Here is a 26,662-nt window from a genome sequence, read left to right on the forward strand (position 1 = left end):
TAGCACTCGTAACAGCCACCCAACACACGTTGTAATGCAAAATGCCTCTCAAGTGTCCGTCTGCACTACCAAACCCTCAAACAAGCTCACGAGAGAACAGGCAACCTCTTAGGGTATGTGCACATAGACATATTCTGCCCCGTGTGCTGCACTGCACCGCGGCCTTCTGTTCTGTGCAGTTGAAGTCAATGGGAGCCTTAGAATGATGCGGTGCAGCACTGCACACAGGCGTGGAATATGATACCGCATGGTTTTTATATGGAAATTGGCAAGATTTCTGCACCAAAAAACTGTATGGACATGCCCTTACTGCTTCATGTTGCATTAATGTATCTGTAGGGATCTATGACAAATGCCTTACATTCACTCTTCTCTCACCCATAAGTTTATTTTGTATCCATTTAATAACTATGCATTTTTATGCCATTGTGTAGTCTACTGCCCTTTTCTGTACACCGGGTGGAGGCCAGAGGGCAGTGTTTTCACCTCTCTGACAATGTACTTCTCAATGCTATGGGCAGCAAAGACCACCTCAGGTCTCCATAGACTTCTGTAACACTTTCTGACCCCAGTTTCATACCGCAGTTTGTTTCTGTTGGATTTTCTATTCTTACCCATATGTAAATGTGGCCGAAGTTTAAGACGTGTAATAAACATAGAACAGACAATCTAGAAAGCGTCTCTTGTTTTTGTGGCCATGGTTAAATGTGTCGGTATCCATAGTAGTGATAAATATTTGTAGCAGGTCTTTTCCCACAATGCAGCGGTCTCTGGTTTGTGGTTGGGCACCTCTTTTGTTCTTTTTCCAGTCATTTGAGGAATGTGTCCCATTAACTAGGATCCATGGATGTTTCGTCTTAAAATGACTGTATTCTCAATTCATGAAAATTGTGTCAGACACACTTAAAAAAGCATGAACATTGGCCACGCTTGGAGACCGTTTCCCGTGCATGAAAAACTTAACATTTAGGTACTTTTAATCGATTTTCTAGTTTCACACTGAAATCCTCCACAGTCATCTCTAAAGACTAATAGAAATGACCATTGTTCTAGTGGTATGGATTACATACAAGTGTATTATATGGAACAAGTGCTACAGTATATAGCACCAGTGAGAGCTTCTATATGCTCACATGACCTGCTCTTTCATCTTTTCTGCATCTAGATGCTGATGCTTTCATATACAATATATTGTATTTTCTGGCTTATAAGATGACTTTTTAACCCGAAAAATCATCTTAGAAGTGTGAGGTCGTCTTATATGCAGGGCCGCATCCACTTTGTATGGGGCGACCAGTATAAAAAACAAACAGTTAACTCACCTGGGGCCTGTTCCCGGCAGCCGCGCGTCTCCTGGCCTGGATCTCCGAAGCTCTCCCGAGCAGCCGAGTTTCTCATCGGAGAAGCTCTGCTGCCGTGAGATCTTCGGGAGAATGACAGAGGCTCTGGAAGTCCCCGAAGCCTCTGTCATTCTCTCAGCTCTCCCGGCAGCCAAGTGTCTCCGAGCTTCTCCGACGAGACGCTCGGCTGCTCGGAAGAGCTTCGGGGATCCCCGGTGCAGTCAGTGTTTGTCCCACTGCCTGCGCCGTGAATGGGCTAGAAGATGCGCGGATGCCAGGAACGGGCCCCAGGTGAGTTAACTTTTTTAATTTAGCTGCGGTTAACCCCTGCCTGACCGCAGCAGGGCTGCAGTCAGGCAGGGGTTAACATTTTCTAGAGTATAAGGCGAACCCTGACAATCATCTTAAAAGTTACGGTTCGTCTTATACGCTGGAAAATACGGTAATAGTAACATAATGTAATGTATTGTGTATTGTACCAGCCCAACAGCTTGTACCATCAGATAGCTGCTTTTAATCCATGACCTGTCCTGGGGTCCGTTTGGCAGGTGATGCAGTTATTGTCCTAAAAAACAACTTTTAAACTTGCAGCCCTGTGTCAAATTGGCGTGGCCTAGTGTCTGTGCCCTAGGCCTGCGACGCCTTCCCACCCTCTTCACCATTAGGAATGCCACTGGGTAGGATTTTCTAGGGCACAGATATTCTAGCCAATTTGACACAGGGCTGCAAGTTTAAAAGTTGTTTTTTAGGACAATAACTGCATCACCTGCCAAACAGACCCCAGGACAGATCTTGAATTAAAAGCAGCTATCTGACGGTACAAGTGGTTTGGGGGGGGGTCAGATTGTGGGTACAGAGTCACTTTAAAGCGATACTGTCACTAAATAAACCTTAGATATGTCGCATAGACATGCCAAACAGTAGTCCCAACGTATAAAATCAAGGAAGTCCAAAAGCACCCAAAATAGGGCAAGAAACGTCAACGCTTTATTGCATTATCCAGTTTTTTGGTTTTCGTACTACTTTAGGTGCTGTTGGACTTCCTTGATTCTTTATGTCGTACAGACATGTAACAAAGTTAAGGTTATTTGGGGCTCTGTGCTTGGACCCCATCCACTTGTTAGATATATCATAGTCAAAGCCTCGACTGTGGGCTTCACTCCTCAGATCTACGCTCTATCCTAACTGCAGGATACAGTTTCCATAGACCTGCAATGGAGCTCATCACCTGCAGTCACTTGAATTATGTGCGCAGCAGCTATATCCATCTGAGGGGGTCTCCCCATTGAGACTCCAGTCAATACGTTTTTTTGATGTGTCTGTGCATTGGAAGCTCCAGCGGGCAGCTGATTGTTGGCCTGAAGTCTGGAAACCCCTTTAATAATATGTTATTAATTTCTATTCTTACTTGCTCCTGCAAACCTTTCCCTTTGTCTTTATTGTCTTATATTCTGAAATGGATGATGTTTTATGTCTAGACATAAGCACTTCTGTAATTGTTGCTTCATGCTGGGGAATCTTAACTACCTTGGCAAATGATTATATTCTGTTCACTGAAGCTATAGACGTAGTTACAGTACATTCTGATCAGCTATTTAATTTCCCAAACAGCCCAGCTCCAAGTTACAAAGTAAAAGGCAACCCTTTATACAAGCTGTACGTCTGTTTAGCAGTGTAGCCTATTCTCTATCTGGCAGAACAGCCACCATCGGGTTGGAGTCAATTTTCCTTATTTAAAAGGGAAAAATTATGGCCAGACTTAAAATCTGGCAATCGGCATAAGTCCCCAGATCAACAATCCTGTGCCAGTAATCTAGTCTGCGGCCTGTAATAGGTCTAGTAGTCTAGACTACAACCTGTAAAATATTGTGTGGATGGCCGCCATTTAAATTACAGCTGCTATTTCAAAACAAAGGCCGCTATTTGCCATTAAAGACCAATAAAGAAACAACTGAACCTCTGACATATTATAATAATGATATGTAAATTTTATTGTTAAAATTACAAACAAATGACGAAATAACAAAATACATACACAATGAACCATGGCTGACAAAAAATGTTAAAAACGGAAAACATACAATGAGGGGGCTGCTGCAGGTGGACACAAGTAAATAAATAAGTAGTTAAATAAATAGTTAAATAAATAAATAAGTGAATAAATAAATAAATGGTAGGCTAAAAGTGCTGAATATAATACCAAGAGAACTATGCGTGGATAATATATGTTGGATAGACTAAAAAAGTGCAATAATTAATGCATAAATCTCAATAAGTACAAAGGATTACTAGATATCCTACCATAAACAATAAGAATCAGAATCAAGGTGTCCACCGGCGGCCCCCACCCCAACGCACGTTTCGGCGTAGCCTTTTTCAAGGGGTACCTATCTGCTGGAGGGTCACACTATAAATACCTAAAATGCCACTAGGAGGACCAATCACCCACCTGCCCCGCATGTGTGGTGAATTGCATGGAATCGATGCGAATACCGCTTCCGGGTGCGACAGACGTCCGCGCAAACGGCGCGATATGATGACGTCGTCCATATAGCCGGTCACATGACACGCTAGTCACACGTGACACCTACATGACGCGAACACGCGCCGGTCACATGCACAACGTGGCGACGTCCGAACATGGTGAATCACATGATATGCAGATCACATGTGATGCCCGTGTGACGCGGACGTGCGCCGGTCACGTGGTAAAAGTACACAGCGTGCCCGCGCGCATGCGCGTCACACCGGCAGAAAGAAGAATATAGTCTGCTGCCATCTACAGACAAAGCAGACACATAGCAAGTGGAGAATAATACAATATAATAGCCAGTATATGGACACAAGAATCAATGGGCCATCTATGTTTAAACATGTTAAAGGATATACAGACAAATGGACAAATGGACAAGTGCAAAAAGAAAAAGAAGGAAAAAATGTATAAAGGAAAATATATATAGCTGAAGAGTAGTAATAGAAAATAATACAAAGATTAAATACATAAATAAATAATAATAAAAATAGTTGAGGAAAAGATAAAAATAAATATAAATAAAAATAATAAATAAAATATGAGAAATATAAAATCAATAAATAATCAAGAGAATATATATTAGAAAACATATAAAGAAATAAACAAAAAATAAAAAAATAGAAAAATATAAAATAAAAAATAAATAATAATAAATAAAAAATAAAAAATATATATATGTATATGTGCAAAAAGAGACAATGAATGAGTGAATAAATAAATATATGAATGAATATTATTAAATATTAATTAAATATTAGTACATAAGTACATCACCACCCAAATACCCAATGCTAATATAAGTAAATAAATAAATGAATAAATAAACATAAAGTGCGAATATGTAATATAAGAAGAATTAAATATACATAAAACATAAAACATAGACACAACCTCGCTGGCCATAATATATATAGTGCACGTACACACAAAACATATATACACAAAAAATAATAATAATCAATGAGAATAGCTGATGAAAAATAGTTAAGAAATAATTATAAGAAGAAAAAGAAAAAGAAAGAAAGAGAAAAAATATATATAAAAATATATAAAAATAATGAATATGTAAAGAATATATGAATATATAAAAAAAGAAGAATATATAAAATTTAAAAATAAAAAAATGAAAAATAATAATGGAAAAAGTAAGGTAGTGAACCTGATAAAGAGAGAGAAGCATGATTGTGAACCAGAATCTGTAAGTGCCAAATAAACATACAATGACAACAAGTAAACAGCATAACAGATGAGATGATAATCAGTGATCAAGTGCCAAAAAGGTAGAAGATACATACTGTACAAAAAAGTGATAAGTGATGAAGATAATGAGTGATAAAGTGCAAGTGCAAAAAAGTGCAACACGCGTGTACTACAAAATATAACACACCTTCTGATAAAGCGATGAAATAACATCACGTATCAGAGGAGTGATGTGAAAACCGTGTATACAAAATATGTAATAAAAAAGGTGCATCACAAAATGCAATGGGTGTAAAAAAATTAGTAAACACAAAACAGTTTAGATACAACGAAAATATCTGTATATGTATGTCGTCCTATATACGACCAGCGAGGCCCCAAATGAAAAAATGTACACAATATGATTATACAACAAAGACAAGAAAAATAGACGACCCAAAACATGTTAGCAAAAAAAGGTGGTTTGACAAAAAGCAACAATAATGTAGAAAATCACAACCGTAGAATGAGCGTCCACAATGGTCAGGTTATACAAAGGTGTAACGGTACTTAAGAGAAGTCCATGTAGGAATATCGCAGCAGATGTATCCCATAGTATAGAGGAGTCAAGGGGCGATGTGATGGACGGACGAAGCATGGCAGAGACGAAAGGACTCACAAGCGGCAGATGTAACCAAATGTTTACATGACAAAATCTAGAAAAATCACAAAATTATAAATTAATAAAAATAAAATGAAATAACAAAACACAATACAAATGTAACTATTAAAATTAAAAACAAGACCCACTCCCGGGCGCAGCGGTCAGAGAAAAGGTGCATAACTCAAAATTTCGTTCAAGCCATTGGGAAAAACAGTCCTGAGTTTCCAAATCCATCGACTCTCACATTGGGCGAGGCGTTTTGCGTAATTGCCTCCTCTCAGTCCCATTTGTATTCTGTCAATGCCTCTTACTTTGAAACCCGTGGGGTCGCAACCATGAAAGCGCCAAAAATGTTTTGCCACGGGTTTCAAGCCCTCTGGACTCTCCATGTCTGAAGCTCGTGAGATATCCCTCACATGTTCTCGGACTCTCGTCTTTAACTCCCTAGTCGTAAGTCCGACATAAATTTTGTCACAGGGACATGTTGCATAATATACCACCATCTTAGTTGAACACGTTATATGTTGTGTGATCTTGTAATTACGTTCACCTGAACTATCCAAAAATTCGGTTGCCCTCTCCATGTTAGGACAGGCAATACAGTTGCCACAGGGAAAAAAACCCCATTGAGGACCCTTGGACCCAAAAATCTTACCTGGAGGTTTTGCTTGATGTTCGCTCTTGACTAGGATGTCCCTAAGGCTCCTAGCTCTACGTGCAGTAATTGCTGGTTGAGGGGGTAAGTAGACACGAAGTGTAGGATCTGCAAGTAGAATAGGCCAATGTTTAGCCAGACAGTACCTCATTCGCTCCCATTGACAATGATAGTTGGTAAAAAATCTCACCACTGTATCCGATGATTGATGACTGGCTGGTGATAGAAGTGTGTGTCGAGGGGTATTTTTGGCCCGTACATATGCTCGTTTTAAAGATCGATGACTATATCCACGATTCAGGAAGCGCTCCTTCAATTCTTTTGCTTGTCTCTCGAAGTCCTCAGTGGAGGAGCAGATTCGTCTTATACGGAGATATTGCCCCACTGGAATGGCTCTGATCGTGGAAGAGGGGTGTGAAGATGAGGCATGCAGATATGAATTCGCTGCAGTTTTCTTCCGGAACACATCAGTCTGTATGTACCCATTAGTGTCTCTGCGGACAGTAACATCCAAAAAGTCAACGGAATCATGACTATGTGTGTATGTGATTTTGATGTTACGGTTATTATTGTTCAGATCTTGAATGAACGAATGTAGTTGATCCGCACGCCCTGCCAGATCATGAAAATGTCGTCGATGTAGCGCGCCCAAAAAAGGACGCGGTCCATCGACGGCAGTCCATGATCTGACAGGAACAGGTCCCTCTCCCACAACCCCAGGAACAAATTTGCATACGAGGGCGCACAAGACGCCCCCATAGCAGTGCCCTGGAGCTGTAGGTAGAGGGACCCCAAAAATGTAAAGAAATTGTGGGTAAGTGTGAACTGAAGTAGTTGACTTACCAAATTACCCATCCGTCTTTCGATGGAACTGCTCTCCAAGAAGAACTCCACAGCGGCTATGCCGTCTTCATGTCTTATACTTGTGTAGAGAGACTCTACGTCACATGTAACCATCAGCATGTTGTCCTCCAATTGGATCCCTTCTATTTTACAAAGGAAATCAGATGAGTCCCTAACGTATGATGGCAAATACTCCACAATTGGTTTGAGCAGATGATCTATATACTTACTCACATTTTCAGTGAAACTGTTGTTCCCCGAAATTATCGGTCTTCCCGGCGGTTTTGTTATACTTTTGTGCACCTTCGGAAGAAGGTATAGTGTAGGAATGGTGGGGTTCTGGACTGTTAAAGCAGCATGAAGGTCCTTGGAGATAATCCCCTCATCCTCCGCCTGAGAGAGAATCTCTTCTAGGCTGCAAGTATAAGACAGCAACGGGTTAAAAGTCAATTTGCGATAACACGTATTGTCACGTAACTGGCGAAAGGCTTCAGCTTCGTACATATGTTTGGGCCATATGACAGTGTTACCGCCCTTGTCGGCTGGCTTGAACGTAACATCGTCCATTGATCTAAGTTTTCGTATACTGGTTCGTTGATCATGAGACAGATTATCATGCTGAATACTGGTTGGAATTTGTGATAGTTCTTGCTATTTCAAAACAAAGGCCGCTATTTGCCATTATATGTCGGCCATCTACTAAATTTCAACACTTTGTGTTTTTAATCCATTCCTGGTTTTGGTTGAAAAACTGACCAAAATACTGAGCAAAAATACTGTGTGGGAACATAGCCTAAGGGGTGCCTTTACACACACAGATAATTGACCAATTTACCTGACAGATTTTTGAAGCCAAAGCCAGGAATGGATTTGAAAAGAGAGGAAACCCCAGTCTTTACTTTATGACCTGTTTATAGTCTGTCCCTGGGTTTGGCTTTAAAAATCTTTCAGATAAATTGGTCATTAATCTATGTGTGTAAACGCATCCTAAGACAGCTGGTAGATCAAGCAGACACATGGTACCTTTTATTTATCCGTCTGTGCTTCCACAATGTAGACAATTAAGTCAGTATCGGTCACTGCACAAAATTGGGATTTTTAACATGTTGAAAGACCACGATCAACCGACATTGTGCATGTCTGCTGATGGTGGGCTTTCTACATGCGCTATTACGACAAACTATTATTGGCCAGTATTTAGCTAAGGGTCCATTTACACAGAAAGATTATCCGACAGATTATCTGACAAAGATTTGAAGCCAAAGCAAGGAATGGATTTGAAAAGAGGAGAAATCTCTGGCTTTCCTTTATGACCTGATCTGTTTATAACCTGTTTCTTACTTTGGCTTCAAATCTTTGGCAGATAATCTGTCGGATAATCTTTCTGTGTAAATGGACCCTAAGTAAGGCCGATAGTGGTTTAATGTAATCGGGCCTTCAGACCTAGTGCTGTAGAATTACATTATGCAGGGCATCACGCCAATTTCAGGTGCTCTGTCTCTATTGGTATTTCAGTGCAAATTAAAGTTGCACTAAAGTAGTTTTTCATAAACCTTTTAGGGTGGGTTCAGACGTAACGGAATCGCAGTGGATTTTACGCTGCGAGTTTGCAGTGAAATCAGCTTTGATTCCCCCTCCTGTCAGTTCCAATAGGATTACATCCTTGCAGTGGAATTCTCATCCTGCTGCAAGTAAGTGAGCAGCCCGGTGCATATATTACCCGGTTTTGTGGTTCCTAGAGTCCTGACATCCCGCTCAGCCAATTAGTGCGCTGTCCCGCCACAGCACACTGATTGGCCGAGCGGGATGTCAGGACGTTTGGATCCACAGAACAAGCTGGGGTGCGGACAGGGTAATATATGAACCGGTTAAGGGGGCTGCCGCTAACTTATTTGCAGCAGGATTACAATTTCGCTGGGAGTATGTAACCCTATTGGAACTCACGGGAGGGGGAATCGCAGCGGATTTCGCAGCAAACTCGCAGCCTGAAAACCGCCGTGATTCTGTTATGTGTGAACCCACCCTTAGAGCTACACTTTTGCAAGTGCGTTCCTTGTGTAAGTTTTATATGAATATTTATTATATATTTTTTTTTCTCCATTTCTACTTACCCTCATCCTGCTTTTGGCATCTCAAAGACTAAGCCGCGATTCATGTATTTGTTGTTGTATAGTCCGGACACAATGTACAGTCATATACAGACTAATTGTAGATTATGTTTTCCTTTCTGCTTTGTATAAAGAAGAAATTGGATCGCGAAACAGCTTCATTTATTTTGGCTTTTGTTAATTCCTTTTACTGGAAGTTGATCTGTACAAGTACATGCGCTGCCAGAATTTACATGTTTTGTTTGTTATCAACAAGGCATAGGCCATGTTGATTGTACGAGCAGATAAATGCACTTTCTGTGAGTTATCACAGAAGGAGGCGTTTTGTCTGCTTGTTTACTGAGCGATGGTCCCATCCAAATCAGATTTTTGTCATTTTGCTGTTAATTAGGCAAATGAGACTTTTAGTAGCTTCACCTTTTTTTTTTTTTTTAGACATTGGTATATAATTTTACCTGATGTAACACTAGTTATATTCATACATATTTTTGTCCGCAGTAGAAATATACAGCATATAATCTCTCTGATTTGTGCCTACACTCAAACCCAAATTTTATCCTACCTGACCTTAACCATGAACCTAAGAACCTTTTGCCCCTGTGGCCACAGCTGCCTGAGAGCCCTTTTATAAGGACTTATCCCTGTGGCTGATCCTTGAGATCCAGCCCACATTTACTGAACTTTTAGACTGCTCAATTAATCAATGAACCATGCGTCTCTAGTGGTCGCTTAATTGTCCTTGCAGCCATTCAAAGGGAATCTGTCACTAGGTTTACGCTGCTTTAAATGAAGACAGCATTAACTAGTGACAGGTCTATTACTTCTATATTTCTGTTCAGCCGTTCTCCTAATATGCAGGAGAATAAGATTCTTGCCACACCCCCAACCCCCACCCTATCAGCTGGTGGGTGGAGTTTTCTGCTTCTCATGAATGTCCAGGACTACTGGGCTCATGCACATAATGGAGAGGACTACTTATTGTCCATGTTATTCAGGAGGATATCTTTGGATCAGCTGCACAGAACAATGTAAGTGATACATCATTCTGTCAAAGGGAATGTACCATCAGGCCTGGGCTGAAGCACTAGAGGCGGGCCGACTCACCCCCAGTGGGAGGAACCCCCCACCCCTCTTTGACGTGGCTCCAATAGAATCAATGGAGCCATATGATAGAGGGGCGGGGGTTTCCTCCCACTGGGGGTGAGTCGGCCCGCCTCCAGTGCTTTAGCCCAGGTCTGATGGTACATTCCCTTTAAGCTTCTCGGTCACTAGTTTATGCTACCCTTAGACAGGACAGCATAAACCTGCTGTGATAGTCTCTTTAAACATCATGATCACCTGTGCATCCCGTGTTTTATACAACAGATGCAATCAGCTGACAAACAACCATTTCTTGTTCATATTACATGGGCCAATTGTCGGCAACGAGCGCTACTACGAGCGCTTATTTAAGCAATATTCAGCCCATGTGGAATTTGTTGTTTTTGAGCACATATGTGCCTAGAATGGTTTCCACTTTCCTTTAGTTCCATCTGATAAATAAATGCTCGATTCAAAATGGTTAAAATGTGAAAGGTCTCTTCTTCTTGCAAAAAGTTATATAAATATTTTTTTGTCAAAGTAAATTTTTCTTTTAGGAATCACATTTGAATTTTTCACATTTTTGTTCTATCGATGTTCCTATGTTCTTTATGATTCTTTAAACCTGGAAAAGGCATTGTGTCAAGACAATATCTTATTACATGGAAAAGGCTCAGCATAAGTCTATAAAACCCATACCTTTATGTTGTGAAACATAAAAGTCAAGTTTTTAATCCATGAAGTAAATGTGATAGAACATTCCAATAAATGTAAGGGGTTTATTGACCTTTTCCACATGACAAGTCCTTTTCTCATGAAGCCTACGAGTGGTCCAGACATTTGATACTGTTGTGGAGATGGAAAATTTATATTGGTTGAATACTTTTAGTACCTAGATTTATTGATGCTATTAGATGCTTTATAATGTAAGAGATCTTATTGTTCTCCATTTTCCTCTTTCAGGCCCTTAATGGATTTGTCCTGGTTATTGCCTCAGATGGACTTGTCTTTTTCGCTTCATCCACTATTCAGGATTATCTTGGATTTCAGCAAGTATGTATTTCTCTACCATAAGTATTAAGAACATAGGAAACTATCAGCATCTAACCTTCTGACATGCCTCTATTGCACACAGAGTGCTGAGGATGAAGGTAATTTTCTTAACTTGATCCTCAGCGCTATTTTGGGGATTTTATAAGCTAATGGGTCTTTTTGTGCACTGGGGACAGGGCTACCGCTCACAGTGCACTGATCCGCCCCTCCCAGCCAGTCCCTCCTAAAGAATATTGTGGTGGCGCTCTGTTAACATTCGTTAGAATGGGCGGGACGGCCAGGGTGGATTAATACAGGATGGAACCCCTACACACAGTGCATCAAAATGTTCCATTAGCATATCCCGAAATATCCCAAAAATGCCACTGGGCGTCAAGGTAAGTAAATTACCTTCATCCTCGGTGCCCTGTGCACTGCTGCTAACATGCTGATAGTTTCCCTTTAATTAATTACTTAGTATTATTAAAACATAAATATGGTGCCTTTTCCCCCCTACTTTTGGGGTTGTCTCATAAATATAACATCTGTCAATTTCCAGTATATGGACATCATAAGTTGGTATGTGACATCTAAAAGTAAAAACCTCTTCAGATGCGGCTTACCTATATAGTACATGCTTGGCTATTTAGTGGGCTGGCCAGTAGTCTTGAGCGGAGAGCCAAACCCGAACAGTTTGGCCTTTCCGCCCAACACTACTGGCCAGTATGTAATACTACATTACAAACAGATGACCAGCCAGTGCTTCCTCCGCTAGGGACAGATGATCTACCGGACTATCTGGAGATATGTTGCTAGAATCATACAACACCCTTAGGTGGTTAAAAATCTAATTGACATTTTTGCCAAGTTTGTATATTTATTAGAATGTTGAGAGAGCCAAAGTTTAGTAAGCATGGCCAGCTTAGAATTTTATACAGAATTGCCTTGTGTGAAAACACTTTGCAGCCTAAGGCCCCGTTCCCACTGAGCGCGGACAGGGCAGGAGCGCGCGCCTCCCATAGACTCCCATTATGAGTGGGAGGCTAACGGCTAACTGGTATAACCAGTAAGAGGGACATTGTGATCCCGCTGTATAGAGCTCCAGTGAGACCACATCTAGAATACTGTGTCCGGTTCTGGAGACCTCACCTACAAAAAGAACAAATCCAAAGATGGTGGAGGGTGTCAGGCATAAAACATATCAGGAAAAACTTAGGGATTTAAATCTGTATAGTCTGGAGGAAAGAAGAGAAAGGTGGACATTACAAAAACCTTTAAGTATGTTAAAGGACTAAATAGAGTTCAAATGGGAAGTGTTTTTAGAAACGAAAAAAAAAAAAACTTGGAAATAAGAGGACACAGTGAGCGGCTAGTTGGGGAAAGATCAGAAGCAACAGGAAAAAATATTAATTTACTGAAACAGTAGTAGATGCTTGGAACAAACTTCCAGCAGATGTGGTAAGTAAATCTACAATATTAGAATTTAAACATGCCTGGGATAAACCTACATCTATCCTTAGATGATAAGAAGGGAAATACTAAAAGGGCAGACTAGATGGACCAAGTGGTCTTTTTCTGCCAACAATCTTCTATGTTTAAAGGATGGTTCATGGTTTCCTGTGACTTTTTTTTTAAGATCTATATACCCTGATGTGAAAAGGGATTGTCTAGATAGGAAAAACCCCTTTTAAATCAACTAAGTATGAAGGCATCTAGAACACATAATTCATGAAATCATGAGAATTAGTTGCTTTTTTCTGGCCTGATATTTATAGTTGGACTTTCCTTTGTTTTGCTGGCAGACCTGCGATTATAGGGTTAAAATGCTTCGTGCCCTATTATTCTTCCGGCTGCAAGGTCCAAGGCTTGCCGGAAAAAAAAAATAATTTGCGTGTGAAGTTCTAATTAAATACTATGACTTTGATTACTTTGGTATTTCCTTAGTATCAGCTGGCACAGATGATGCTTTCACAAGCCAAACACAACAGATTATTTGCTGGTTTTGTTTCTATTATATAAAAACGGTGTCGGCAGAACAAAAGGGATTGAAATGTTATACTGTGTGGAGAGTACCGATCCCATTTAAAGACCTCAGAACTAAAGCTCCAATCTAAAAGAATTATTCACTAGCCGAGATGTAAGGGAAAAACGTGATCTGTTTATTAAAGTGGAATCTATTTTATTATTTCTCGTGGTATAAAACAACAGACAGAAGTTATTATAGAAGATGAGTTCTGACCAAAATCTACTAATAAAGTAGAATACGGAGAAAAAAACCAACATTTAGTGATTTATAAATACAAAGTCTTTTTCAGTTATTAGGATTTTGGTGTTTATGTTGTGATGGTTATTTAATGTTAACAATAGGCAGTGCAGCCTTGTTGGCTGTCACCTTTAAATGGGCTTTTTAGAAATGGACATCTTGGGATTTAATACCACATTCACACCTCCGCTCCTCCCTGCTGTGTTCACCGCACCATAAAGATAAAACCTGTAGTGGGCTGATATATTACGATGGTCAAACTTTATTATGCACAGCGCGTTTCTAGCCCCCACCAGCTCAACACAAGCTGCAGGGGAGGGAGGAGTGGTAAGACGATGCACAGTAGGGGACATTGAATATGGGGGGACGGAGGGTACATAGGCCAACTACAGATGGGAGAGGAAGGTATACAGTTTGGGGACTACCTGGATAGGGAGGAGGTGTACAGTACAGGGGAACAACTACAGGGGGGAGGAAGATATACAGTATAGGGATTACCTACAGAGGGAGGGGGTATACAGTACAGGGAAGCAACTACGGGAGGAAGGTATACAGTATGGGGAAACAACTACAGAGGGGGGAGGAAGGTATATAGTTTGGGGGTCTTTACTGCAGATGGGGGATGTAAACAGTATGGGGGACCTACTACAGAGGGGGGAGGAAGGTATAGAGTATGGGGACCTTGCTACAGAGGGGAGATGTTTACAGTATGCGGGAACAACTACATAAGGGTGAGAGGGTGTACAATACTAGGCCTAACAACAGTAGGTCTAATAAATACCATTTAGAGTTGAGCTACAGTATACCACATTTTTCTGAAAATAAGACCTACCCCAAAAATAAGCTGCAGCCCATTTTTTTTTAAATAAAAAAAGAATATAAGACCTTGCCTTATTTTCAGAGAAACATGGCACAGAGATGGATTTCTAAATTCCTGAAGTTGCAAAAATACCTGTTGATATTAAGGAAAAAATAAATAATCTTTTCTTTATTCTTTTCTATATTCATCCAATTGTAGTGACTTCATCCAGGCTCTGAACAGGGTTAGCTGGCTCATTGTAATTGTTATTGTAAAATATATATATTTTTTTATTTTTACATCACTTTTTTTTCTTTTAAGTTGAACCAAGACTTAGCTGCATCCAATAAAGTTTTATATCCAAGTATTAGCTCACGCTAAATAAACCACCACATAAGAGTTCCCTGTCAGCTCTCACCTCTTTCCATATGTTTGCTCAGTGTTCTACAGTTGCAGTTGCCATAATAATAATATGTCTACATGGAACACCCCTAAACATGCAGCACTATTTGGCTTTAACAGGGGGAGGAGCTTTACATGATTGTTTTAAGCAATTTACAATATAACTGGTAGAAAAAAATGGTTTTATAGAACCTCTTTATACCATTTACCAAACTGTAAAGAGAAAAACTGTAAATGAATCATCTCTGTCTTGGAATTCTACAAATCAGCTGATTGGAAACCCCTAATATTTCGGGGGTGGCAGTATCCATCTAGGGCAGAGATTGGGAAACTTTGGCTCTCCAGCTGTTGCAAAACTACAATTCCCATCATGCCTGGACAGCCGAAGCTTTAGCGGGACTGCCCGGGTGATCGCTAAATCATCTGGGCAGCAGATAGCAGCGGTCTGCTGCCGCTGCTCCTGTGGCGGGGAGCGATGGCCGCAGATCGCTGCCTTATGAGTCGTTTGTCTTTCAACATGTTAAAAGACAAACGGCCTGCCTACATTGTTAATGTCGGCTGATCGTTGTGTTCTCTTACACAAGACTATTATCGGCCGTAACTATTTTGTGTAATGTAACTTTTTGTGTAATAGGGCCTTAAGTGCAGACTCACTGAAGACTGGTTCTATAGTGTAAAGTTTTCAGAAATGTAAGGGTAATAGTAGAAAGAATTGGTAATTCAAAATTTTCCCTTAACATTGCACAATTTTTTTTCTTCTTTATTTTGCCCTCTATAAAGCTATTTGACAACTTTTTAAAAAGTTTGCGATTTTAATAACGTTTGTTTTGAATTATTTAAATTGGCGCGTATCTTGCTGAAATGATGATATGTTGTACTACCCTGTAACCACTCCAGCCCATGACAACAAGAGATGCGAGTGTGCACAACACATGATTGTTACGCTTATATAATACTCCTGTGCACAATGATCAGAGAACAAAACTATAAAATGTCTTTCTGTTTTTTCACCAGTCTGATGTGATTCACCAAAGTGTTTTTGAGCTGATTCATACAGAAGATCGGCCTGAATTTCAGCGTCAGTTGCACTGGGCTTTAGACCCTGCCCAACCTTCAGAGACTCAGAGGTCCCCAGGTAAAGTATTCCTCCAACTTGTGGAATGTGATCACTGCTGTAATTCTTGAGGATACGTTCACACTTACCGGATCCGCAGCTGCTTATCTGCTGCGGATCCTGTAGGTGTGAACGCACCCTAAAGGGGTTATCCAGTGCTACAAAAACATGGCCACTTTCTTCCAGAGACAGCCCCACTCTTGTCTCCAGCTTGGGTGGGTTTTTGCTGCTCAGTTTCATTGAAGTGAATGGAGCATAATTGCAAACCGCACCTGAACTGGAGACAAGAGTCGTGTTGTCTCTGAAAGAAAGTGGCCATGTTTTTGTAGCACTGGATAAGCCCTTTAACATGTTTGTGTCTATGGGGTGTAGTTGGTGTCTATGTAGAACTAGCAGATCAGTGTAAATGATCTTAAAGTGTATTTTTATATATACAGTGTGTATATATATATATATATATATATATATATATATATATATATATATATATATATATATATATAAATAAATAAAATAAGAGCAATGATGAACATAAAGTAAGTTTTCATCTTACAAATTCAATTTAAAATGAAGCAAGCTTGGCTTTTCCAGCATAATCCGGTGTGGATGCTATTTTTATGACAGTCGCTGAAAGTCTACATGGTAATTGTGGTTAATTACATGCAGCAAAGCCGGACTCAAGCCCCGCCCTTTATGTAATCTCTTAATTTGGTAATTAGACACTTGCATAGGATGACATCATACGGGCAGTTAATGGATAATTGTTTGCGGCCTATTTCTCCTATGGGTTTTATGTGTCTTCCGTTGTTTAAAAATGTGAAGAGAGACACAAACATTAGAAAAACACAGTGCTTATCCTGTAGTCCTGATCATGCTGCATTATGGGAATACCAAACCTTCCAATAAACAGGAGAAATTGTCTCCAGATTCTGTCTACAGAACAAGCCCTATGTTCAGTTCCAATTCCAAAGCAATTGTAGAAAATGACCCATTGTTTATATCATGCAGTTGTGAGCCTAATAAGAGGCTGCAATTTCATGTTCTGTAAGGAAAACTTTTAATCTCAACTTTTGGTATCACCTTATGCAAGGAAAAAACTCAACATTAATATGTAAATAAAATAAGATTGCACCATTCACAATGGGTTATGGTCACGGCTCACCTCCTTCCCTCTGTGCACAATGAACTTTGCACAGGTCACAAAGTATGCTTGCAAAACTTTTTCATAGATGTTATCGGGTCCCCTCTTGTCTGTTTATTCCTATGTCAATGTAGAAGCTGTAAAGCCTCTACACTGATCAATGATCTCTGGGAGACCAGCCAAAGATAACGCTGTTGGTTGCCAGCTAAAGGCCTAAAGTGCAGTAAAATCCTAAGTGCATTGCTCCCTGGGAAATATGAAAATGCAAAAAAGAGCTAGTGGAGCCTCATTTAGCGCTTTAGCCGGCAGCTGACAGTGTTCTCTTTGGCTGGTCTCCCTGAGATTGGTGACCTGTTTCTCTTATGGCTCTACAAGGCATTGCTCCCACCTAGCCAGAATCCTGCTCCACGCTGATGAGGGGTAACATTCCAAAACAGCTGTCTGTGGATCGATATCTGGCCTTGGTTTTTCCCTTGTCATTACATTGACTTGTAGGGCCATTTAATATGGTGGTTTTGGTGGTTTCCCTACAGGAGCCACCCCTTGGCTAGTCCTGTGTTTTGAGACTCCTACATGAGGCTCCACGGGCTCTTCTTTTTGCATATTAATAAAAGAACATGGTATCTAGCTCTTATCTGTAAGAATAAATATATCCCCTCTGAAGTATCTTGGAAGAGGTCAAAAGGAGATCAGTCTCTTTGTTTTCTTTTCACTTTGCCTTGCAGACAGTTTTTGGGGTGGGGCTTAGCTAAACAGGAGGAGCTTAACGTTTAGGTCTCTTATTACAGACAAAGCCGGGTGGGGGGGGGCACGGGATTGTAAAGGAGAACAGAGGGAAATTACTAATCTACTGGGACGCTAGAAGAATTTTATATCCATGAATGATTTATATTTTTGTATCTGTTTTGGTTGAGTGTCTTTTTATGTTCCTTTTAAATGGTAAATATTTACTGTGCCAGAATGTCCTAACAAAGCTCTGAATACACTTCTCACCCTCTAAGAATTTGCTCAAGAAGAATTGATTGAAGTGTGAAGAGAGTATTCCTTAGTGGTTATATTCCTGTATGACAAGCACAGATTTATCCTCCTGCCTTCTTAGTACAGGTTGTTCATGTGTCTTGGCTCATACTGATAGTCCATTTGTTTAGTCTGCTTGTGCCTCAGTATACAATAACAGATTTGCTTCACCTCTCACACCTGCTGTGCTTAATATTGAACACATTTTCCTTCTCATGTTACGGCAAGAAGTCATGAACTTGGTCAGATTTTTGTGAACCTGTGTGGTTACGTAAACACAAGCTTCGTGGCTCACATGTAATGTATTTAGCACTAGTAGTCATATTATATTTATTACCATTGCTTTCAGTGATCTGTTTCACAATCCAAAATATGTAATCTTCACTGTTAAAGGGTGCTTACCCATATTTTTTAGAAGAATGGACCCAACTAGAGAGTTATCAATTAAAATAAAGGATAATAAAACTCCTTTCAAGATGGAGAACTGACAAGAAGTATTGCAAAAGATGTTGGTTGTTCCCTATCAATTGGGTGTATGACATTGGTACACCTATAACATGGCAGAAGAAGATAAGTTTACAGTGGGGACGATTGGATAAAGGTCATATTCAATGACCAATCAAAATTGTCCAAAGATATAATGCTGGAACTTTTGTTCTAATGAAATATATATATGAACATGTCACCTAAAAAATAAAAATTCTTAAAAAAAAAATCTTGGTTAATATTTGGGTGTACACGTCAAGTTAAGGACCAGGAGAGAGTACAGTGTTTATGTCCGCAGTTAATAGACAGATAAACATATAAATATGGACTAGAAATAAAGTAAGTTTATTATGTGCGGAAAGATAATAACCAGACTATAGATCAGTTTAGCAAAAGGCTTATATATAGTCAAGGAGGGTGCCCTGTTAGGCCCTCCCTATCATAACTGGAGATGGCGGGGTTAGGCATCCCTATGCTGGGAGATGTCACTTAGTGTAGGGTCAGAATGAGGTAGAAGAAGAAATGGAGTCTGCCACCCATATTGTGTACACAAGTGTATGTTGGGGGTATTGGGCATCGATATCTGCCTAGGTTCAATACCTATCAGTGATATGACTGGGCAGTTGGTATCACATGCCGATCACGGGAGATGTGTCAGTGCTGATGTCAGTCGGTGTGTGGTGAGAGCATGCGATGAGCGGCCTGGACGCCAGTAATGTTTTAAGATTTGTCTACCACGTCAGTCATTTTTTGGAGATTTACCTTTCTTTATCTTGCAAGATGCATGGGGGACCATAGTGTCATCATGTCTGTCGGTATATCTCTCCCTATAAGATTTATCACACTGATGGAGCCTCTTTGTTACTTTTGGTGTATTCTTGGATTCTATGGTTGTAGTGAAGTCTGGAGGAACCTTTGAGAAATCTCCTGGAGCCAGATGGATTTTATTAGTGACTAGACAACAATAAAAACAATTCATAAAGTTACTGCCAGTAATACATCTCTATGGCAGTACTTTAGTATCCATAAAACAGCCTAACCCCCGCACCCCCTACATTGCTACTGACTGGAACTTAGATCATGATATTGATCTGATTTGAACTGAGGGGGGGGGGGGAGTTTATGGCTTTATCATAGCCCTCTAAACCAGGACCTGGGTTGTATCTTGGTAAGATTGCTCGCTGTATTTCTATTTTCCAGGCAGTCCTGCCGTCAGCATCCATCTTTTCCAGCCACCAGGAGACAAATGCTGAGCATTCAGGGTGTTGTGAACCTGAATTTACTGTAAATTCGCTCATCTCTATTCCTAATGGTTCTTGGTTCTGTGGCAGAAAGCATAATGCTATGAGGTTGCACTTGTGTTTTTGCATTGCACCACTTATCTCATTTCTGTTAATGGTACCCAGCAGCGTTTAGAAGAATAATATTTAATAATATTTTTTCCCAATATAAATACAGCGTCATAGATAGAGACTATAACTATATGAACAATTAGGTCAATGGACGCAGCCAAATTAAAACCTACATAACTATATATTTATGGCCATGTACTTGAGCCTTTAGATTTAGTTGTATGTACCGAGCTTTCGGTCTACACAGAGTGTAATGTTTTACACTAGAGGTGTGCTTCAGTGCCTTCGGGTGTCTATGGAAAAGCTGAACACAGCCTTGTGTTTTTCATCGATTAGTAAAGGTTGCAGGCGGTAATGTTACTATATTATCCTGGAATTTAGTCAGCACTACAAGGAATAAATATTTTTCCTGGGTGGTGACTGTTTATAGCTGCTGAATGTCAGATAATTGTGCGGTGAGCCAGCGTGGGCGTTATTTGATCTCCGAAAATATATAATTTGCTAAGCCAATTTTACTGAACTTTAGAAAATGGTAAATATTTATTCCCCCTGGAAACTTTTTCTGCAACTTTTTCTGTTTCACACAGATATATATGTGTATATGTGTGTGTTTATTTTTTTGAGAGGTGTGTGAGTGTTCAGTGATTTCAGTATAGGCCACTAGTTTTTCAGAACGGAGAGCAGTATCTGATATGATGAGTAGTGTTGAGCAGAGAGGCCATAGGCTGTATCCATGCTTTCCTGGACTCCCTTGGGCTGCATGGAGGCAAATTCAGAGCATTCCAGTTTGGAGAACGTTGCTGATCCCGAACAGTTTAGCCTCTCCATTCAACACAAATGATGAATGGTTCCTTTTCAGACACTAATGTCTCACCTGTGGTCGGAATCCATGCCAAATTTAAGAATTTTAGTTTGTTTAGTTGAATCCAGTGTATAAAAAAAACACAAAAAGGAGTCCATTATTTTGCTGAAAATTTGCTGGACATTTACTGCAGAGACTTTTTAAGCAGCATCCATGTTGACCATTTAGAGGGTCAAGCTAATAACATCCACAGGATAACTGATGGGTATCTTGTCAGGGCAACTCTATTGACATCGATAGAGGAAAGTCCATTAGCAAATGTGGTCTCAGCCAGGATGCCACCTGAAGATGGGTCTAACCCCTTTAGTTATACACTGGCTTTAAGGGTGTAACCAATCAAAATACAACTCCAGTTGGTCAACTTTAAGACATTGCTTTTGATTTGCTAATTTTCATTCCATTCTTTACATAAATGACTAGTTGTCACCATGAGCACATCCTTATCTTAGTCCAACAGACAGGTTACATAAGGCTAAGGCTACCAATTTCTGTACTTTTGCTAATCATCCATGTTGGCAGGCACTCAGTCGCCATCTTCTTATCTTCCTTCTACATACTTTTACACAAATTCACACTTAGAAATTTAAACACAATGCAGTCTGCAACTCAGTCCATAACTATAGGGGTTTTAGTTCACATTGTAGGACTGACTATTTGCACTTTGAGCAGACTTCATTGACTTCAGATGTGAACATAACATTAACGTTTTTGTTGTTTTGTTTTTTTAATGGGGGAAAAAAATTACTTAACCCATTGTTTCCCAACTCCAGTCCTCAAGGACCACCAAGTTGTCTTTTCAGTGTATTACTTCCCTTTCCATTGTAGCAAGACCATGTAAATTTAGAGGAAATATAAGAAATGTTTTGCGGAATTTATTGAATCTTCCTACTTTTTCCCACAGAAGGCAATGAATTTGCAATGGTATCATCCTGCTACAAACCTGAACAACTTCCGCCCGAGAATTCCTCTTTTATGGAAAGAAATTTTGTCTGTAGATTGCGATGTCTACTGGATAACTCCTCTGGATTTTTGGTATGTGATATATGTCATGTATATGTGGAATATCGGGGGAAACCTATAGTATTATTAACTTTTATGTTTGCTTATCCATTCTAAAACCTTATACCTGTGAAGTTTCCTTTTACTATCTTGATGATAGAAGTCACATCCCTGGGCCCTCTGGAGATTTGTTTGGTTTCTATAAAACCCATATCGCATAAACCCACAGTGAGCAGCTCCGAAATGCATCAAGTATAGGGGAACTGGTCACTGTGTTTGGGTTGCAGCATTTAGTGTGCAGTGAGTTACATTTACCTTGAATATTGACTTCACATTGCTATGAATCTCTGAATGTGGGAACAATATAAAACACCCAATAAAACAAATTATTTGGCTATGCCATCACTTTTATGATTACTGGGAGTCCAACCTCTGGGACCCCTTAATCATGAGCAGGAAGGGATTATAGCATTGCATCCTGTTACATTGAGGCCACATTCATGTGATGACGAACCATTGTGCCAAAGTGGGCCCATAGCCACACCAGTGCTGTGTTCCTGCTATTCTTAGTCGGTCACCAGTGATAAAGTGATGGCATACCCTAGTAGTACGCTATCACGTTATGCAATGAAAATACCCTTTTAATACATGCAAATGGAATGCATACATCTCACATGGTTCTTGTTCTATTTCAGGCCATGAATTTTCAAGGGCGTCTGAAGTTTCTTCATGGACAGAATAAGAAAGGAAAAGATGGATCCATAATACCCCCTCAGCTTGCACTCTTTGCCCTGGCTACTCCGTTACAGTCTCCTTCCATCTTGGAAATCCGAACCAAAAACTTCATCTTCAGAACGAAGCACAAACTAGACTTCACACCTATAGGATGTGATGCAAAGTAAGAGCAAGGCACATGTTCTCTAGTTTAGTTGGTGCTAGATAAAAATGTAGTGTATTTCAGTTACACCCTAGAATACATGTTTTAGATTAGAAACAAGGTAGTTTTCTGTCTGCCCGTATCAACCACAATAACCACCTTCAGTCTTGTTTCAGTATGATTTGGCTTATTATAATAATTCATCTCTCTCCACAGAGGAAGCATAGTGCTGGGATACACAGAGGCGGAGCTGTGCATTAGAGGAACTGGATATCAGTTTATACATGCTGCAGACATGCTGTACTGTGCAGAGAATCATGTCCGAAGTAAGTCCTAGCAAGCGTTACTTTCCTTATATTGTAAGGTGAGGTACGTCTTTAACTGTTTAGGCGCAGTACTCACTAGTATACCTTAGGGCTTCTGTATCTATGTTTGCTATATTTGCTCGTTGTAACTACACAAAGTGATTGCAACCATCTATTTATTTCCGCTGTACAGTGTTATCTTACAGACAGACATTTTATATATATATATATATATATATATATATATATATATATATATATATAATTATTTTATTATAATTTTATTATTATAATTAATTAATTTATTTATTTATTATGAGTGTGTTCTTATTTTTCTGTTCTTGTATGCCATACTAAGAAAAAGAAAAAGTCAGAGAAAGTGGTGAAGTAGTTGGCAAGGTAGGCGGCAGTCCGGTCAGCCTTGCTTAGGACTGTGTGAATGCAGACGGCTGGTTGATATAATGACAGCTAAGCGCTTTATCAGGGTGGGGATGTGAAGTGTGTTCAGAGAGATAATACTGAACTAAAAATATTAGTCAGTTTAAGGTGAGTGTAATACTCTCTTGCCTTTGGACCTGTTGTCTTGGGTTAAGGCTAATGGTAGTCAATATAAAGATATGACAACAAGTAGGGTCCCTTTGTCCTTGATAAATTGTTCTTTACTCTTAAAATACAGTGATCAAGACTGGAGAGAGTGGCATGACAGTTTTCAGACTTCTTTCTAAAGATAGTGGATGGATTTGGGTTCAAGCAAATGCACGGCTTGTTTATAAGAATGGAAGACCCGATTACATCATTGCAACACAAAGACCTCTTACGTAAGTTATTCTTCTATGCGGTACTTTATGTTCAGATGTTATGTTGCTTTATGAAGAGTCTACTTTACAGGCTATCATAAGATCCATTCAAGGAAACCCTGGTATTAGACATGAAGAAGAAGTGGGGATCAGCTTTGCAGTGTTTTTGATATTTTGCTGCATGTGATCATAGTAGTGAGTCATTTTTTCTAGGGCTCCGTTCTCATCATACAGGAGCCTTATATATAAGACATATACAGTGTCTACAAGTAGTATTCAACCCCCTGCAGATTTAGCAGGTTTGATAAGTTGCAAATAAGTTAGAGCCTTCAAACTTCAAACAAGAGCAGGATTTATTAACAGATGCATAGATATTACAAACCAAAAAGTTACGTTGCTCAGTTAAATTATAATAAATTTTAAACATACAAGTGTGGGTCAATTATTATTCAACCCCTAGGTTTAATATTTTGTGAAAAAACCCTTGTTTGCAATTACAGTTAATAATCGACTTCTATAAGACCTGGAGTTATCTTGGCCCACTCCTCCATGCAGATCTTCTCCAAGTTATCTAGGTTCTTTGGGTGTCTCATGTGGACTTTAATCTTGAGCTCCTTCTACAAGTTTTCGATTGGGTTAAGGTCAAGAGACTGACTAGGCCACTGCAACACCGTGATTTTTTCCCTCTTGAACCAGGCGTTGGTTTTCTTGGCTGTGTGCTTTGGGTTGTTGTCTTGTTGGAAGATGAAATGACGACCCATCTTAAGATCCTTGATGGAGGAGCGGAGTTTCTTGGCCAAGATCTCCAGATAGGCCGTGCTATCCATCTTCCCATGGATGCGGACCAGATGGCCAGGCCCCTTGGCTGAGAAGCAGTCCCACAGCACGATGCTGCCACCACCATGCTTGACTGTAGGGATGGTATACTTGGGGTTGTAGGCAGTGCCATCCAGTCCCCAAACGTCACGGGTGTGGTTGGCACCAAAGATCTTGGTCTCATCAGACCAGAGAACCTTGAACCAGTCTGTCTCAGAGTCCTCCAAGTGATCATGAGCAAACTGTAGACGAGCCTTGACATGACGCTTTGAAAGTAAAGGTACCTTACGGGCTCGTCTGGAACGGAGACCATTGCGGTGGAGTACGTTACTTATGGTATTGACTGAAACCAATGTCCCCACTGCCATGAGATCCTCCCGGAACTCCTGCCTTGTTGTCCTTGGGTCAGTCTTGACTCTTCGGACAAGCTTAGCCTCGGCATGGAAGGAAACTTTCAAAGGCTGTCCAGGCCGTGGAAGGCTTACAGTAGTTCCATAAGCCTTCCACTTCCGGATGATGCTCCCAACAGTGGAGACAGATTGGCCCAACTCCTTGGAAAGGGTTTTGTACCCCTTGCCAGCTTTGTGACCCTTCACGATCTTGTCTCCGATGGCCTTGGAATGCTCCTTTTGTCTTTCCCATGTTGACCATGTATGAGTGCTGTTCACAAGTTTGGGGAGGGTTTTAACCCCTTAAGGTCAAAGCCTATTTTCGTTTTTGCGCTTTTGCTTATTCCATTTTAAGTTAAAGCGCTTAAAAGTCCATAGCGCTTGCATTTTTTCACCTAGAGACGTATATGAGCGCTTATTTTTTGCGAAACCAATTGTACTTTGCAATGACAGGCATTATTTTTCCATAACATATGCTGCGAAACCGGAAAAAAATCATTTGCGCTGTCAAATTGAAAAAAAAAAACGAATTTGTTTTGATTTCGTGGAGTTTTGCATTTACGCCGTCCGTCCTATGGTAAAACTGACTTGTTATGCATGTTCCTCAAGTCGTTACGATTACTATGATATATAACATGTATAACTTATATTGTATCGGATGGCCTGTAAAAAATTCAAACCATTGTTAACAAATATACGTTCCTTAAAATCGCTCCATTCCCAGGCTTATAACGCTTTTATCCTTTGGTCTATGGGGCTGTGTGAGGTGTCAGTTTTTGTGCCATGATGTGTTCTTTCTATCGGTACCTTGATTGCGCATATACGACTTTTTGATCGTTTTTTATTACATTTTTTCTGGATTTGATGCGACCAAAAATGCGCAATTTTGCACTTTGGAATTTTTTGCGCTGACGCAGTTTACCGTGCGAGATCAGAAATGTGATTAATTAATAGTTCGGGCGATTACGCGCGCGGCGATACTAAATATGTTTATTTATTTATTCATTAATTTATATTTATAAAATGGGAAAAGGGGGGTGATTTGGACTTTTATTAGGGGAGGGGATTTTTTATTAATAAAAACACTTTTTTACTTTTTTTTTTTACTGTAACTAGAAGCCCCCCTGGGGGACTTGTATATAGACAGCACTGATCTCTCATAGAGATCAATGCTGTGTATATACACAGCAAAGATCGATTAGATCGGTCATAGATTACTATGGCCTGCTGCAGGCCATAGCAATCTATTGCCGAGTCGGGATCAGCGTCATTCCGACGCTGAGGCCCGGCACGGGCAGAAGAACGGATCTCCCCCCCGCGATCGCATCGCGGGGGGGAGATCCGTCCCACTAGACACCAGGGACGTGCGGCGCAGTGCCTCTAAATGCAGCTGTCAGGTTTGACAGCTGCACCTAGAGGCTTAATTAGCCGGTGCAGCAACGGGACCCGCGCCGGCTAATAGAGGCGCTGCACGTGTCAGCCGGGATCAGCGCCGTTCAGAGCGGGGTCCCGGCGGGACCCCGCTCTGAACACCCCGAGCGGCACCATGACGTATCAGATACGTCATGGGTCGCTAAGGGGTTAAATAGTCAGAAAAGGCGGGAAAAAC

The 26,662-nt window shown here is 40.3% G+C and overlaps 1 protein-coding gene across 2 annotated transcripts in view; it reads left to right on the top strand.

Moving 5' to 3' along the window:
* AHR (aryl hydrocarbon receptor) overlaps nucleotides 1–26,662 on the top strand; it is a 101,361-nt gene that overhangs the window by 64,969 nt on the left and 9,730 nt on the right. For both annotated transcript variants that reach the window (XM_069958798.1, XM_069958797.1), the window contains exons 4-9: nucleotides 11,366–11,455; nucleotides 15,913–16,033; nucleotides 21,772–21,902; nucleotides 22,565–22,767; nucleotides 22,963–23,072; nucleotides 23,728–23,869. In XM_069958798.1, coding sequence (XP_069814899.1) covers nucleotides 11,366–11,455; nucleotides 15,913–16,033; nucleotides 21,772–21,902; nucleotides 22,565–22,767; nucleotides 22,963–23,072; nucleotides 23,728–23,869 — 797 coding nt within the window. The remainder of the gene's footprint in view (nucleotides 1–11,365; nucleotides 11,456–15,912; nucleotides 16,034–21,771; nucleotides 21,903–22,564; nucleotides 22,768–22,962; nucleotides 23,073–23,727; nucleotides 23,870–26,662) is intronic.

The sequence above is a fragment of the Dendropsophus ebraccatus genome, chromosome 2, assembly GCF_027789765.1.
Source record: "Dendropsophus ebraccatus isolate aDenEbr1 chromosome 2, aDenEbr1.pat, whole genome shotgun sequence".
Classification (NCBI taxonomy): domain Eukaryota; kingdom Metazoa; phylum Chordata; class Amphibia; order Anura; family Hylidae; genus Dendropsophus; species Dendropsophus ebraccatus.